The sequence below is a fragment of the Hyperolius riggenbachi genome, chromosome 7 (assembly GCF_040937935.1).
Source record: "Hyperolius riggenbachi isolate aHypRig1 chromosome 7, aHypRig1.pri, whole genome shotgun sequence".
NCBI classification, from domain to species: Eukaryota; Metazoa; Chordata; class Amphibia; order Anura; family Hyperoliidae; genus Hyperolius; species Hyperolius riggenbachi.
Window position 1 is genome coordinate 113434276 of NC_090652.1, and position 16708 is coordinate 113450983.

At 44.0% G+C, this 16708-nt stretch overlaps 1 protein-coding gene across 1 annotated transcript in view; it reads right to left on the bottom strand.

Moving 5' to 3' along the window:
• LOC137525632 (cytochrome P450 2K4-like) overlaps positions 1-16708 on the bottom strand; it is a 47460-nt gene that overhangs the window by 19505 nt on the left and 11247 nt on the right. Inside the window, exons 3-5 of the mRNA XM_068246782.1 lie at positions 9727-9876; positions 6069-6229; positions 1793-1966 (exon numbers count right to left, since the gene is read on the bottom strand). Of these exons, the coding sequence (XP_068102883.1) occupies positions 1793-1966; positions 6069-6229; positions 9727-9876 (485 nt within the window). The remainder of the gene's footprint in view (positions 1-1792; positions 1967-6068; positions 6230-9726; positions 9877-16708) is intronic.

The window sequence follows — 16708 nt, forward strand, 5'->3', positions numbered from 1 at the left end:
GGGTTGGGGGTGAAGGGACCCCCGTTAAGCCGCGGGATAGCGGCGTTTTAGCAGGGGCACACGTGCCCCTGCTATATATAAGACCTGAAGCGAGATTTAGTCTCGCTTCAGTGTCTCTTTAACAGCAAGGAATCTCCCCAATCTGCTGTTTACACTGGTGCACTAGCGGTTGTAGTGCCTGCTTGCTTTTTTGCTTGTGTGGATAATTAATAGCAAAGAAAAGATGCTCATATTTTCATTTTCAGTTATATAGATTTTTTTTTAAATAACATTGCATTATTCTATCATATTTGCAATTACAAACCACACGCTGTATTTTAAACTATGAAAGAAAAACAGAGCAGAGCTAATGACCCTTTGAACTCCCCTGCAGTAAAAGCTTATCTGAAGCTGTGTCTCACTGTTTCTTTGATGTATAAGTGCTTCAGAAAATAGGACTTTCTCCAACCCAAGTTGGGTCGGAGAGCTCAGAGAAGCTCTTTTGCATTGATAACAAATGGAGTTTCTGAACTCTTCCTTTGCTGAAAACATAATCAGAATCTGTTCTTTGCTACTAATGTTCTATTTCTTAGCTGTACTACACATACAATTCATTAAGTTTATTTTCACTTCAGATTCCCTTTAATAATGTGCAGTTGGGTGGGGGAACCTGCAAATAGATTGATCATAGACTAATCCTCGGTCTGTCGCAGTCAGCGTTTTTCTCATGATGCCATCTTGCAGGTACAGTATATTTGACAGCACACACAGCACCATGATATTATTACTTTGTCCGTTAGTACGCTTGATACTTTATTTATTTATAGTGTTCACCCAAAAATAATTAGTTTGATAGTTGTCCTTTAAAGTGTACATTTGAGGTGAGATAAACATGTGTATGTACAGTACATAACATAATAACCAGTCTGTTTTTCTTTTCTTTTTTTCGGTTCATAAAGAGACACTGAAGCGAGAATAATTCTCGCTTCAGAGCTTATAGTTAGCCCCTGCTAAAACGCCGCTATCCCGCGGCTAAACGGGGGTCCCTTCACCCCCAACCCCCCCCCGCAAAATCAACGACCAAATTGGTCATAGATTTTGCTGCTCCTAGAGGCAGGGCTAAGGGCTGCAGCCCTGCCTCCAGTCGCGTCTATCAGCTGCACATCGCCGCCTCTCCCCCGCCCCTCTCAGTGAAGGAAGACGGAGAGGGGCGGCAGAGAGGCGGAGATACGCGCTGACAGACGCGCGTGGGGCAGGGCTGCGGCGGTTAGCCCTGTCTCAATCCGGAAGAGATTTCGGGGGGTCAGGGACCCTCGTTTAGCCGCGGGATAGCGGCGGTTTAGCAGGGGCACACATGCCCCTGCTAACTATGAGCTCTGAAGCGAGATTTTATTCTCGCTTCAGAGTCTCTTTAAAAGAGTTAAGTTTTAGGCATGGAAGTGACAGCTTCTATCTTGTCCTTACCTTGTCGGAAATATAGTAAACCTCACTGATAAGCAAATTACAGCCATATGAGTTTTCCTGACAGAATACAACTTTTGAGGGCAGAGGGGGGCTATAAAAAAGTCAATAGTTCATGTATTTTAACTATGGAACACTCAATAGACTGCCATTGAGACAATAAAACATTCAATCTGCTTTATAAATGTCTAAATATAAAATAAAAGCATACGATATCTAAAAAAAAAGTCAATTTTAGGAGTAGGAGAATAAATACAATTGTTTATCTCATCAGTTTATTTTCACCTCCGAAATATACTTTAAGCAATGTCTGTAGCAAACCTAGTAGATATTAAGCATGGAAACTATTTACCTGCTGCTGCTTCATAAGGTATGCATCTATATATCCAGAGGAATCATTCGCATTGAACTCCTTTCTCTGATGCTTGATACGTTCTGCTATAAATTGGTTGAGTTCATTTACGTTCTGCATGACCTTTTTGTGTGCTCCAAGAAAAGATAAGATGCGGGGAAAAGAATTATATAGCTGTGGAGACAAATTGGTATCTGTAGGACTTTTGTATTTGCACACAGCGGATTACAATTCTTTATGCAGTTACTTGAAACACCAATCAGCAACAACATTAAAACCACTAACAAGTGAAATGAATAACATTGATTATCTTGCAACAATGGTACCCATCACAGGGTAGGAAATATGTGAAGGATCGGATGATGAACAGTAAGATCTGGAAGGATGAGCAAGCAAAATGTGCAAGTGTAATGATCTGACTTTGACAAGGGCCAAGTTGTGATGAATAGGCCATTAAGTCTGAGCATCTTTAAAGCAACAAGTCTTGTATTCCTGGTATTCAGCAGCTAGTAGTAGTACCTACCAAAAGTGGTCTAAAAAGAGACAACTGATGAATTGGCATCGGAATAAAGGGCCTCTAAGATTCATGGACATGGCGAGTCTCCTGTCTGGCTGGGTTTTTAATCATACCATACCTCCCTTCAATGACCCTCACACTGTTGCCACAACACCACTAATCTCCTCTACTCATCTTCTTGAGTCCATATGACCTCACCATCCTGACGCACAAGTCTCAGGGGAAAGGCCACTGCTGTCCCAACTCTACCCATTCCCTCACATAGCTCCACACTACATTCTGTGAACACCCAGATCACTGGAATGTGTACCCTTAGCTACGTGAAATGCTGTAGGGAGGTCTGTGGCTATAACAGCCATGGCTCACCTCTAATCGCCACCCCTTCTAGATATCACTGCAAGAGGAAAAGCTGAGAAGGAGAAAAACCTTTAAAAGTGTACATGATCTATAGGTGTCAGAAAACAAAGTGCCACAAGTGGGGCTGTTAAGCTGGAGGCCAGAGTGTCAATGCTGACCCCTTTTCACCATCAAAAGTGCCCACAACGGGCACATGTGTGACACACCAGGACCAATGACAAATGGAAGAATGAATTGTGCATTTTTCGGCTTCCACATTCTCCACTTCTCAGTCTGATTGTTCACCTATGCAATGTGCCGGAAAAAGAAAAAAGATGTGCCGGAAAAAGAAGTCAAAAACACGGTGTGTGTCAGGCTGACAGCAGCAGTGCTGCTCATCCGGATTCCGGATATCCGGGCAACCCGGATATCCGAACTTTTTTCAGCTATCCGACCAGATTCGGATTCCGGATACCTGGGCCCAAATCCGGATAGCTATCTGCGGATATTTGGTCGCATACCCGGATATCCGCGGATATCATGCAGATATCCGGATCCGAATACTGTAACTAAGGAGATGACATCATTGAGCCAATCAGAGGGCTCCCAGCAGAAGCCCTAGCAACCAATCACAGAAGGGAACCTTGGCCAGCCCCACCTGACCTCATTGAGCCAATCAGAGGGCTTCCAGCCTAATCCCTGGCACCCAATCACAGAAGGGAACCCTGGCCAGCCCCCCTGTGGGTGCCATGATGAGAAAAATCATCCTGTTTGACTGCTCATTCCCTGAGAGACATGCTGCAGGGCTGCTGGCCTAGCAGTGCTGTACACAGTGATACACCTAAAGCTGTACAGTGATTAACCCCTTCACTATCACTTTACTATTTTTGTAATGTTAATTAGCTTGATTTCATTGTGTGACAGTCAGAGTGTGTGCTGTGCTGCAGGGCTGCTGCAGCTGCTATGTGTCTGTGTGTGTGCTGTGCACAGACCAGGCCAGCTGCTGCCCAGCTATTAGCCTTAGCTAGCTACAATAGGGATTAGGGAATAGGATTACTGTGTTATTATGTAGTTAGTACTGTAGTACTGCAGTCAGTGCTAGTGATTGTTATACAGTGGTGTGAAAAACTATTTGCCCCCTTCCTGCTTTCTTATTCTTTTGCATGCATGTCACACTTAAATGTTTCTGCTCATCAAAAACCATTAACTATTAGTCAAAGATAACATAATTGAACACAAAATGCAGTTTTAAATGATGGTTTTTATTATTTAGTGAGAAAAAAACCTCAAAACCTATATGGCCCTGTGTGAAAAAGTAATTGCCCCCTGAACCTAATAACTGGTTGGGCCACCCTTAGCAACAATAACTGCAATCAAGCGTCTGCGATAACTTGCAACAAGTCTTTTACAGCGCTCTGGAGGAATTTTGGCCCACTCATCTTTGCAGAATTGTTGTAATTCAGCTTTATTTGAGGGTTTTCTAGCATGAACCGCCTTTCTAAGGTCATGCCACAACATCTCAATAGGATTCAGGTCAGGACTTTGACTAGGCCACTCCAAAGTCTTCATGTTGTTTTTCTTCAGCCATTCAGAGGTAGATTTGCTGGTGTGTTTTGGGTCATTGTCCTGCTGCAGCACCCAAGATCGCTTCAGCTTAAGTTGACGAACAGATGGCCGGACATTCTCCTTCAGGATTTTTTGGTAGACAGTGGAATTCATGGTTCCATCTATCACAGCAAGCTTTCCAGGTCCTGAAGCAGCAAAACAACCCCAGACCATCACACTACCACCACCACATTTTACTGTTGGTATGATGTTCTTTTGCTGAAATGCTGTGCTACTTCTACGCCAGATGTAATGGGACACGCACCTTCCAAAAAGTTAAACTTTTTATCTCGTCGGTCCACAAGGTATTATCCCAAAAGTCTTGGCAATCAGTGAGATGTTTTTTGGCAAAATTGAGACGAGCCTTAATGTTCTTTTTGCTTAAAAGTGGTTTGCGCCTTGGATATCTGCCATGCAGGCCGTTTTTGCCCAGTCTCTTTCTTATGGTGGAGTCGTGAACACTGACCTTAATTGAGGCAAGTGAGGCCTGCAGTTCTTTAGATGATAATAAAAACCATAATTTAAAACTGCATTTTGTGTTCAATTATGTTATCTTTGACTAATAGTCAACGTTTTTTGATGAGCAGAAACATTTAGGTGTGACAAACATGCAAAAGAATAAGAAATCAGGAAGGGGGCAAATAGTTTTTCACACCACTGTAGTAGTACTACTGTGTTAGCTTACTACAGAACTGTTGTGCTGCTGAGCAGTGCCAGTGTGACAGTTAGGGTCTTCTCCTCTGCTGTCTGACTGTCACTCGGCACGTGGCACTTGGCACGTGGCCCTAGGCACGTGGCCCTTGGCACATGACAAGTGACACGTAACACGTGCCACTGCCAAGTGCCACGTGACATGTGCCAAGTGCCACGTGCCACATCTGGCATGCTCCTGGCACACATAACACCTGCTGCTGCATTGCCCTGCTCCTGCTGCCTGTGCAGCTCCCACCGCCAGGGTGCCACAGGCCACTGATACCACCTATATTTAACCCAAAACACAATTGCTGCGTAATTTTGTGGAGGTGTCTTGGCTGAAAACTGTCATGTGCCAGTTGTGCGGTTGGACTTTGGACACAATGTGGGCTGCACGACCACTGTCTGGAACCTAGGCCTGATTAATTAATTGGCAGCCATTTTTTTTTTGGGGGGGAGGGATTTTAAGTCCCCACATCATCAATTAGTGTTTCCCTTTAAAAAATAATGATGATACATGCCTCATTTACCCTAAAAACATTTTTAAAGCAATTTAAAGGCCACTTCCGGTTTTTCTATCCGGATATCCGAATCCGGCCGGATACCCCGGATACTGAGGTCAGATATCCGATTCGGATATGGGAGATCGGTAAAACAGCACTGCTCGTTATTTGCGCATTGCTTCACATACAGTGAAGCATACAGTCAATCAAAGGTGTGCTTCAACATCACTGCTACTGCGCGTGTTAGATGCTGCACTCCGTTATACCAAAATTCACCCGCCGCATTGTGAACGTCACTATAGGTGGTGCTTTGCAGTGCGGCAAGCATATTGTGCTTGGCAAGTGAGACCTTTCAGTAATTCCCTATTTGAAAATCCTGGGTTTGCCCCTGGACAGGCCTTCTGTTTCCAATCAAAACATTAATTACCGCGTACATTAGAAGGAAAGTAGTAAATTCACAGCAGCTTAGAGTATTAGACTAATGAAAGATGTTTAAAGTAATCAGTATGCTTTAGTGCATTTTAATAATAGCCTAAACAACTACCGGTATATATATATATATTATTTAGGTATTCAAAATAGATAAATAAGTTAAAAAAAAAACAATAAAAGCAACGCTCACCAACAGCTTAGGTGTGCCTATGAGTCTGGCATTTTCACCCATAATTCCTACCAGCTTTTTAAACACAGGGTCATCGTATTCAAACCTTTTTCCAAAAATGATGGAGCAGATCACATTAGACACCGCACTGTTCATTATGATGTTTGTGTCAAATGGTTTTCCTGAAACGGTAAAAAAGGAAAGGGCGTCCTGAGATAAAATCACCATCATTCAGTGACGAAAAAATAAGTCTAATATCTTTGTTACAATTTTAGACTATAGACATTACTCACTTAAAGTGAACCCGAGGTGAAAATAAACTGATGAGATAATTATATCTAGCCTCCTACTCCTAAAATGACTTTTTTGAGTATCCCAGGGTTTTCTTTTATATTCAAACATTCACAAAGTAGGTTGGATGTTTTACTATCTCTACTCTAATCAGTGGCAGCATATTAAGTGGTCCAGAGTTAGAAAAAGAAGGTCAATAGTTCATGTATTTTATCTCTTCCTGCTCTCAGAAGTTGTATTCTGCCTGGAAAACTTGTATGGCTGTAATTTGCGTATCAGTGATGTTTACTATATTCCCAACAAGCTACAACAAGACAGAAGCTGTCACTTTCATGCTTAAAAATTAACTCTTTCAGGCAGCAAAATAAAACAAGTAAAAAGGTCTGGTTATTATTATTATGTTTTGTACTGTACATACACATGTTTATCTCATCATGTCACATATCGCCTCTGGTACACTTTAAGCTGGCTAAACATGGTTCAGTAATGAACAATACAAAAGCCAATTGATCCCTATCCGATTTCAATTGGATAGTGATTGATTATTTTACTACACAACACTCTGGTGATAGAAACCACCAGAAATATGTTGAGCATCAATCAAACCACAAGCACTGTACTGCTACGTGCAATGCAAAACTATTTCTGGGAATACACAATGAGACTTTTCAATTGATTTACTGTCCAATCTTATTTCTTATCGATTTTCTGATCGATTTTCTTACCTTTTCTTATCAATTTCAGACATGTCAGAAACTTTCAATTGAATTCATCTATCTGTTGAAAAAACTTGTGGTGCATTCCCAGCATATTGATCATTATAGATACATAGATCCCCCACCATTCCTGCCCTGCCCCCCCCCCCCATTGCACAGAGATTTTTCCAATAAGTCCAATCAGGTTTTATATTGGTAAACTGCTTATACTCAATCGAAAAGGAGTTTATTGAATATGATGGGGCAGTAGATGACTGGAAAATTCAGTCAAACTGGTCAAGTTGGCTCAGAATTGAATGAAAAAACTGAGATATGTATCGCCAGCTTTACTGATATCTCTTTATGGTGGTGGTGAGGAAGAAGGGGGAGAGGGGTCGGCTTACATAATCTGCTGTGGATTGTGTGCATCTGACTGATAGGTGGGGACCACTTGCCATCGGCGGTGTTAGTGGCACATTTATGATGTGTTCGGCAAGAAACAAGCTATAACCTTGCTAATCTATGACTGCTTTTGAGTGACAACATAGTAACTTCCTAATGTAGTCATTTGCACCCCCTTGCCTCAGACATAAGAAATGTGAACCTACATTTAAAGAGAACCAGAGACGTAGAAGAAATAGATTTATACGTACCTGGGACTTCCTCCAGCCCCATCCGTCTGGATCGCTCCCACGCTGCCGTCCTCCGCTGCGCTGCCTCTGTCCGCTGGTACCGGGTCCCGTAATTTCGGCCAGTTGAGCCAGTCGATGCAAGCGCAGTGCGCTCCCTCCGTACTGCGCAGGCACATGCATACAAAGCTGGAGGGAGCCCCTGCGCATGCGTACAACTGGTCGCGTCCAGCGGAATTGACGGGATAATGGGTTGGGTACCAGCGATAAAGGCAGCGGAGGATGGCGGCGTGGGATCGATCCAGGCTTATGGGGCTGGAGGAAGCCCCAGGTATGTATAAGATATTTTTCCATTTTTTAGCTATGCTTCATCTCTGTTTCCCTTTAAGTGAACCTGAGGTGAAAATAAACTGATGAAATAAACAATTATATGCATCCTTCTCCAAAAAAATGAGATTTTAACATATCACAGGGTTTTCTTTTTATATTTAATAATTTACAAAGTAGAATGAATGTTTTACTGTCTCTAATCAGTGGCAAACATTTCCGACAAGGTAAGGACAAGACAGAGTCTGTCACTTGCATGCCTGAAAATTAACTCTTTCGGGCAGCAAAAGAAGAAAAATAAAACAGCCTTGTTATTAATATGTTTTGTGTTAATATGCTTTCCTGGTGGTGTTTAGTGGCCCCCTCCCATGCTTGAGCAGAGGATCCTGACCTACCCACAGGTCGCGATCTGACAGGGAGAAGTAGTGGGCTGGAAAAAAGCAAAACAGCAGCGGGGGCACCGATAGACTTCTAGGGGCTGGAAGAATCCCCGGGTGAGTAAAAGCGTTATTTTTCAGACCTCATGTATCCTTTAAAGGGACTCCGAGCTCTGACTAGATTCAAAATTTAACCGCGCATGCGTCGTACCGTCACGCCGGCCGCCGTGATGACGCGAGGTGGCCGGCGTAGTGACGTCAGACGTGACGTATCAGGAAAAGGAGCCTGACACTCGGGCCCAGTGTTGGCCGGGAGCCGCCGGCCAGCCATTTCTGCCAAGGCCCTGGGAGAACACCCGGGTGTACGTCGTGGGACCTCCCGACCAGCACTGGGCTGCGAAAAGCCCCGGGTAAGTTCAAATTTTGAATCTAGTCAGAGCTCGGAGTCCCTTTAAAAAGTACTAAAAATTAGTTCATAAAAGTAACATCAGACTTCAAAGTAAGACAAACCGATCTGTGTGGCCTCTTTAAATGTAGATAAGAAGAAGACAGGCATTTTTTTTAGCTGGCCATACACTATAGATTTCCACCCAATGTTCCAAAACGATTGATTCCTTTCTGAAAAGATTCGATTCTGAAGGAATGGACTCCTACTATACACTACACATCAATTTCCAATAGAGGCCAGCAGGGGCGGTTCTAGTCTTTTTGCTGCCTGAGGCAGATTTGCAAGTATGCGTCCGTCCCCCAAATTGGAATGATTGCACATCACCCATCAATTTGCACCGCACATTATGGCTGTGGTAAACTCCCCAAAAAACACCCTCAGTATAGGTAGGTAGCCAGGTATAGGTGCCCCCAGGATTGGTAGCTAGGTACAGCTGCCCCCAGTATAGGTTAGCCAGGTAAAGTTGCCCCCATTATAGGTTGGTCAGGCACTCTCTTCACTTCCTGTTTCTGCCTGGTGCTGACCCCAGACTTCTGCAGCCTGAGGAAGTTGCCTCCCCTGGCCTCATTGGCGGGCCGGGCCTGGAAGCCAGCCGGAAACTGCAGATTTGGACTGTTTGGTTCAGTGCAAAGCGATGGGCCATCGATCCACCAAAGCTCTTGCCCAGCCCCCCGATCAACCTAAATTTTCCATCCTGTCTAGTCGATACTTTTGATTAACGTTTGTTCAAAATCTATCAAACATCGATCAATCTGACATTTTAGGGAATCTATTCCCAGCAGATGAATCGAATCTGCAGGGAATCGAATGGGAACATTGATGGGCGTGTATGGGCTGCTTTACGTTACAATTGGAATATTTTCTTTCTTCAAGGTAACGGCATACGTCTCAAACAACCCGTTTCCTTCTTACCATTGTGAGATTTAAAATTTTCTATAAGAGGAATTAATTCATCTTGAATTCTGGCTTCCACTGTTTTCTTCCCCATTCCAAAATCTCGCAGAGTAGACAGTGTGAACCTTCTCATGGTTTTCCAAGATTCTCCTTTACTAAATATTATTCCTGAAATACAGACAGTGACATGTACGGTAAGCAACTTATAATATCCAATCACCAAACACCTTGCACTGCAGTCATTGCTTAAAAACCATGATTGGCTTGTTTGTGTAATTGCGGTGCATGTAATTGCCCTTTGTACTCAAAAGTTCATAAGAAAGCCCTTAAAGAGACTCAGAGACTAAGAATACTAAAGCTCTGATACTTACCCGGCGCTTCCTCCCACCCCATAAACACGTCTAAGTCCCACGCCGTCCTCCCTCGGTCTGCCGTTCAGCCGCGGTGAACTCCGTTACCAGGCTCAGTCAATGCCGGTCAGGGTCTATAGCACATGCGCAGACCTCCTGCACATGTGCAGTAGACCCGGACTGATGTCACTGAGCCTGTTACCGGGGCTCACCGTGACTGAACGGCAGACCGCGGGAGGACGGCGTGGGACTTAGACGTGTTTATGGGGTGGGAGGAAGCCCCATTCGTCTCTGAGCCTCTTTAAGGGAGAAGTGAGAGGGATATAGAGGCTGCCATATTTTTTTCCTTTTAAACAATGCAGATTGCCTGGCTGTCCTGCTGGTCCTCTGCCTCTAATACTTTCAGTCACAGACCCCGAACAAAAATGCAGATCAGGGCCTTTGACCAGGGCTGGTTCAATCTGCAATGGAACCCCAGGGCAAAGGAAGTCTAAGCCATCCCCATCCCTCCGAGAGCACGGCTCAGGGAGAGACCTGGTGGGCTCGGCAGCATTTGGGCCTTTAGGCAATTTCCCCTCCGTTCCTTAAAGGACACCCAAGGTGAAAATAAACGAATGAAATAAACAATTTTATCTATCCTCCTTCTCCTAAAAATGACTTTTTAAGATATTCCACAGTTTTATTTTATATTTACATCTACTTTTAAAGTTTTTACTTTTTTATTGTTTTTGCTCAATGACACATTCATTGAAATATGCCAGAGCTAAAATCTATGAACTATTGACCTTTTTTTTCTTTTCTGCTCTCAGAAGTCATTTTCTGATAGGAAAGTGTTTTATAGTTGTAATTTCTTATCAGTGAGAGTCACGCTGTAGTTTGACCCAGTCCTGACTCAGACATGAAGTGCCACTTACATACCTGAAATAAAAACAGGAACACAGCATAGTTATTTGTGTGCCAGGCACTGTACATACCCATGTCTATCTCATCATGTAACATGTCGCCTCGGGGATCCTTTAATGGCAGTGCAGGCCCTGGCCTAGACTGAAGTCTGACTGGATTATCTGCTCCCTTGTTTCAGGTGTGTGATTCAAACTCTAATGATGCCAGAAAGATCAGCAATGCCAGGCAACTGGTATTGTTTAAAAAGAAATAAATATAGCAGCCTTCATATCCCTATCACTTAAGGTGTTCATTAAGCCTCATACACCCAATCCCCTGGGAGACATTGCAGGGAAGAGGCCGTACAGATGTGTCACTAGACTACAGGCTATGTGGAGGGGCAAGGAGCTGATGGAGTGATGCGGGTGTGACGTCATGCAGCAGTAGAGGGGAGAACAGTGCTCTTGGCTGGTAAAGGGAGGGGGGACACCAAGAGCCCAATAGTGTGATATTGTATAGATGATAATTAATAATGAGTAATATAACAATTTAATACTCACAAAACAGGGTTACCATTAGGCAACCACTGTGAAGGCAGGTGGGGAGATTAACCTGACCCCACTCAGGATTAAAAGTCGCTCTCTGTAGATGGGAAGAAGATGGGTACAACCCTCCACCAAGGGTGGACTTAGCAATATGTAGAAGCTTTCCAGAGGCGACAATAGAATAAAAGTCACTTAAACGAGCTTAAAACCGATGGGGCAGTGGTGGGCCTATCCCATCCATGCAGACAAAGCAAACAAAGGAAGGACTGTGGCATCAACAGTCAAACAACAATTTTATTTATACTCCACAGTAAAAATAGGCAACGCGTTTCACGGGCTCAATCCCGCTTCATCAGGCCAATCAAAAAGGAGCATACAGCTTATCAGCATCAAAACCACACTGAGCGCCTCTGTCACATAAAGGCAGGTCTCTCATCATAGTTGGCCAGACTTCAAGCTATTAGCAGGATGAGAGCTGCCACAGGTGGCTTGGATGTACCGCTCTGCTCTGTGGCTGGAGTCTACAACTCCTTTCTTTACTTACAGTTCACTGAGATTAATATTTATTAAAATGTGTCTCTAATCAATCAAGCAATATACTTGCATCACTTATTTTACCCTCTTTTTAAATAGAGATTTCTTTTTTTCAAATTTAGCATGCTCAGAATAAACCAGGGCCGGGCCGAGGCATAGGCTGGAGAGGCTCCAGCCTCAGGGCGCAGTGTAGGAGGGGGCGCAGAATTCATTCAGCTGTCATTCCTAATTGTGTTTGAAGCAGAAAGAAATAAGAAAAGGGGATACATGGAAGTGACTACAAGCCAGATAACTAGATATTAAGGTGTTGGGGAGGTTTTGGGCCCTGTGGCACCTCTTAGTCTAATAGCAATCAGTGTGTAACGGCTGGGGTGGGAGGGATGGAGGGGCGCACTTTGGTGTCTCAGCCTTGGGTGCTGGAGGACCTTTTCCCGCCTCTGGAATAAACTGTGCCTATACTGACAGTAAACTAGCAGTGTTTGCTAATATCTTCTTAGAATAGGTTTTAGAAAAGGTTTTAAAAATGTACCCACTGCATCTACAGTTGCGCTTTGACTCTTTGCTTTGCTTTGCACTGTACAGTGTACATTGTCTTTTCACTTTAAACTGTCCCTCAGAGGGGCCCACAATCTAATCCCTACCATAGTTATAGGTTTGTGTATGTATTGTGTAGTGTATGCATCGTAGTCTAGGGTCAATTTAGGGGGTAGCCAATTAACTTATATATATATATATATATATATGTTTTTGGGATGTGGGAGGACACCAGATTGCCCAGAGGAAACCCACACAGACACAGGGAGGACATACAAACTCTGTGCAGATAGTGCCCTGGCTGAGATATAAACCGGGGACCCAGCACTGCAAGGAGAGAGTGCTAACCACTACACCACCATGCTGCTACTTAATACAACAATTATCATTCCTCTGCTAAAGGGCTAGTAACAATTGTAAACACTAGGTTCAGAAAAGTTATTTTAAACACCAATACTAAAAGAATGCACAAACAAAAGAATGAATGACAGAAATAAATAATGTAAAACACTATGCAGACCATTAAGTTAAAACCCTACTCAAATCACAAATGTGGTCACTTGTGTGGATACTGAAATAAACCCCTTTTTAAATATCCAGTCAAGAGAGATATTGGACACTTTCTGTACAAAGCTCCTGTGGAAAGCAATCTTTATAGAGCAGGGCTGAATTTTCCATAAGGCACTGTAGGCGCCTGATGATGGAGAGGTGGCGGCTCACTCCTCTCCCCAAGCGCTTCCCTCCCTCCTTCCCTATGCAGAGTTCCAAGCCTAACAAATGGTAGCTTACTCTGGCTATCTAATACTAAGGGACACCTGTGGCTACCTATGTCAGGCAGGGAAAGAAGCGACAGCTGGGCCACCAAGCACACTGGTTCGGTGGAGGGTTTGTGGGTTCAAGGAGAGTGAAGCCTAGGGTGCAAGAGCATCTGTGCCTATAAGCTACTGTGATGTAAATCCGGGCCCGTTTCAGAGAGATTTAGCCTATTCCTTGCAATTTGATCAGCCATATGATCTAATGCAAACAATAACACATTCCATAGTGCCTGAATTAACTCCCTGGACTGGATTTTATTTATGGAAACATAATTTAAGACAAAGCAAGTAGCATTTAAACACTCTGGTTACTAAACTATTATATGCTATTTTTTAGATCTCAGCTTGGGGGTGGGCTTTTTTGGTCCACTTGCTGACTTTTTTTTTTTAGGTTTGGATACAGTGGAATCTGTAAAATGTGTCCCTATTAATGACATTTCCCTTGACGTCTGTGTGACCTCTAATGTTAATTTGAACTTTTATAGTCCCAGGACAGTCATTGAGAGACAGCAATAAAAAAATAAGTTACGGTACATTTTCTTTGTTATCAAAACATGTTGATTTATTGTTGTGCATGAATACAGTTGTAAGTAAGTCTAGGGTGGTAAATAATACTAAACATTTCATCTAGAGAACATATGAAGTAATGAGTGCCTTTCATCTCTAAATGCAAACATCTAATGTAAATGGAGCTTTGGGCCGAGCACCCAGTGATGCTCGGATACTTTTTATTATTCGAGTTAGGTCGAATTCGAATAGTAAATTATTCGAGTTCGGTCGAATATTCGAGTCGAATATTTTTTACTATTCGATTCGCCCTTGAAATTCGAGCTCACTATTCGAGTCGGTATTCGAGCTCATTATTCGAGCTGACTATTCGAATTGGCCTTAAATAGCTTCCAACACTTGTTTTGGGGGTGAATGATGCAAGAAACATCTTTTTTTTCCAAGTAACAACAGCAAGTGATTATGTGGGGATGTTCCTTTAAAAAAAAACAAAAGGTGGAAAGAGAAGTTGTGTCCAAAATTCTGTTCAGTACTGTATATACTTCTTCTTCTTTATCTTCTATATCTTCTTCTTCTTCTTCTTCTTATTCTATATCTTCTTCTTCTTCTTCTTCTTCTCCTTCTTCTTCATCTTCTTCTTCTATATCTTCTTCTTCTATATCTTCTTCTTCTTCTATATCTTCTTCTTTTTCATCTTCTTCTTCTATATCTTCTTCTTCTATATCTTCTTCTTCTTCTTCTTCTTCTTCTTCTTCTTCTTCTTCTTCTTCTTCTTCTTCTTCTATATCTTCTTCTTCTATATCGTCTTCTTCTTCAACTTCTTCTTCTTCATCTTCTTCTTCTTCTTCTTCTTCTTCTTCTTCATCTTCTTCTTCTTCATCTTTTTCTTCATCTTCAGCAGCAGCAGGAGGAGGATGATTGTGTGGCAGCAGGCAGTCAATGAGGCAGGCAGCGAGACATAATAGGCTGTGGTACCTAGCGGTGGTACCAGGCCGTAAATACACAGCATGAGGTTCCAGACAGCGGTCGTGAAGCCCACATCGTGTCCAATACACAACTGGGACAACACAGTTTTCAACCCGGACACCTCTAAAAATAATATTACAAAGTATTAAAAAGTATATATATTTTTTTTCTTTTTTTTAAAGAAATGCAGCTATTTTTGAGCGTAATAAATAGCTGGTGGGGCATGGTGGAAGCGCCATTGTATGTGCTCCTTGGCAGTGGAAACACACAGACAGCAGGAGGTAAATTCAGCAGCAGCAGCAGGAGGAGGATGATTGTGTGGCAGCAGGCAGTCAATGAGGCAGGCAGCGAGACATAATAGGCTGTGGTACCTAGCGGTGGCACCAGCCTATAAATACACAACAGGAGGTCCCAGACAGCGGTCGTGCAGCCCACATCGTGTCTAATACACAACTGGGACAACACAGTTTTCAACCCGGGCACCTCAGAAAAATAAAACCTTTTTTTTTTAATGTTTTTTTTTTTTTTTTACAGCAAATTACACAGATATAGCTATTGTTGGACTTAATAGCTGGTGGCAGAGTGGCAGCAGAAGGTAAATCTGTGTACCCTGGCGTTGGGAAACACAGACAGACAGCAGCATCAGCAGGAGGAATGGAGGAGTAGTGTGAGTGTGGCAGCAGGCAGGCAGCGTGACATAATAGCCCTGGTACCTAGCGGTGATACCAGGGCTGTAAATAAACACAACAGGAGGTCCCAGACAGCGGTCGTGCAGCCCACATCGTGTCCAATACACAACTGGGACAACACAGTTTTCAACCCGGGCACCTCAGAAAAATAAAACCTTTTTTTTTTAATGTTTTTTTTTTATTTTTTTTACAGCAAATTACACAGATATAGCTATTGTTGGATGTAATAGCTGGTGGCAGAGTGGCAGCAGAAGGTAAATCTGTGTACCCTGGCAGTGGGAAACACAGACAGACAGCATAAGGGCACTACACAGCAGCCCACTGTAGGTGTAAAATGTGTGGCTACAGGCGACGTAATAGTCAAACTGAACCAGGCTGGCTTAGTAGTGAGCAGGAGCCAGGAGGTGGTAAAGGGTGGTAAGGCATATTAACGATGGTTCCGGCAGCCAGTTCATGTCCCCCTCTCGCCGACAACAGGGGCCAGGAACTCGCCTTCCACCCACGCCTGGTTCATCTTGAGAAACGTCAGTCTGTCCACAGACTTGTGAGACAGACGTGAGCGTTTCTCGGTGACCACGCCACCAGCTGCACTGAAGCAGCGCTCGGACAGCACGCTGGAAGGGGGACAGGACAGCACTTCCAGGGCGTACTGCGCCAGCTCGCTCCAGATCTCCAGGCGCTTGACCCAATACTCCATGGGATCAACAGGGGCATCGCTGTCAAGCCCGCTGTAGGACCCCATGTAGTCAGCCACCATGTGGGTCAGGCGCTGGCTGTGACCGGAGGAGGATGCTGCTGCATGCATCTCCTCTCTAGTCACTGCTGGAGCCTCTACAGTCCTGTAGAGCTCGTTGCTGAGAGACAGCAGCTCTGTGGGGCGCTTGCTGCTGGATGCAGGCACCTGCTGCTGCCTCTGTGCTGGCTGGACAGTGGGGGTGGAAGGCTGGGGGAAGGCTTCCTCCAAGCGCTCAACAAGGGCCTGCTGCAAGCTCCTTATTTGTTGTGCTGGGTCTCCTCCTGCAGGAGGCAGGAACTGGCTCAACTTCCCCTTGAGGCGCGGGTCCAACATCATGCTGATCCAGATGTCCTCCCTCTGCTTCATCTGGATCACCCTGGGGTCCTTGCGCAGGCACGTCAGCATGTGCGCTGCCATTGGGAAGAGGCGGGCCACGTGTGCT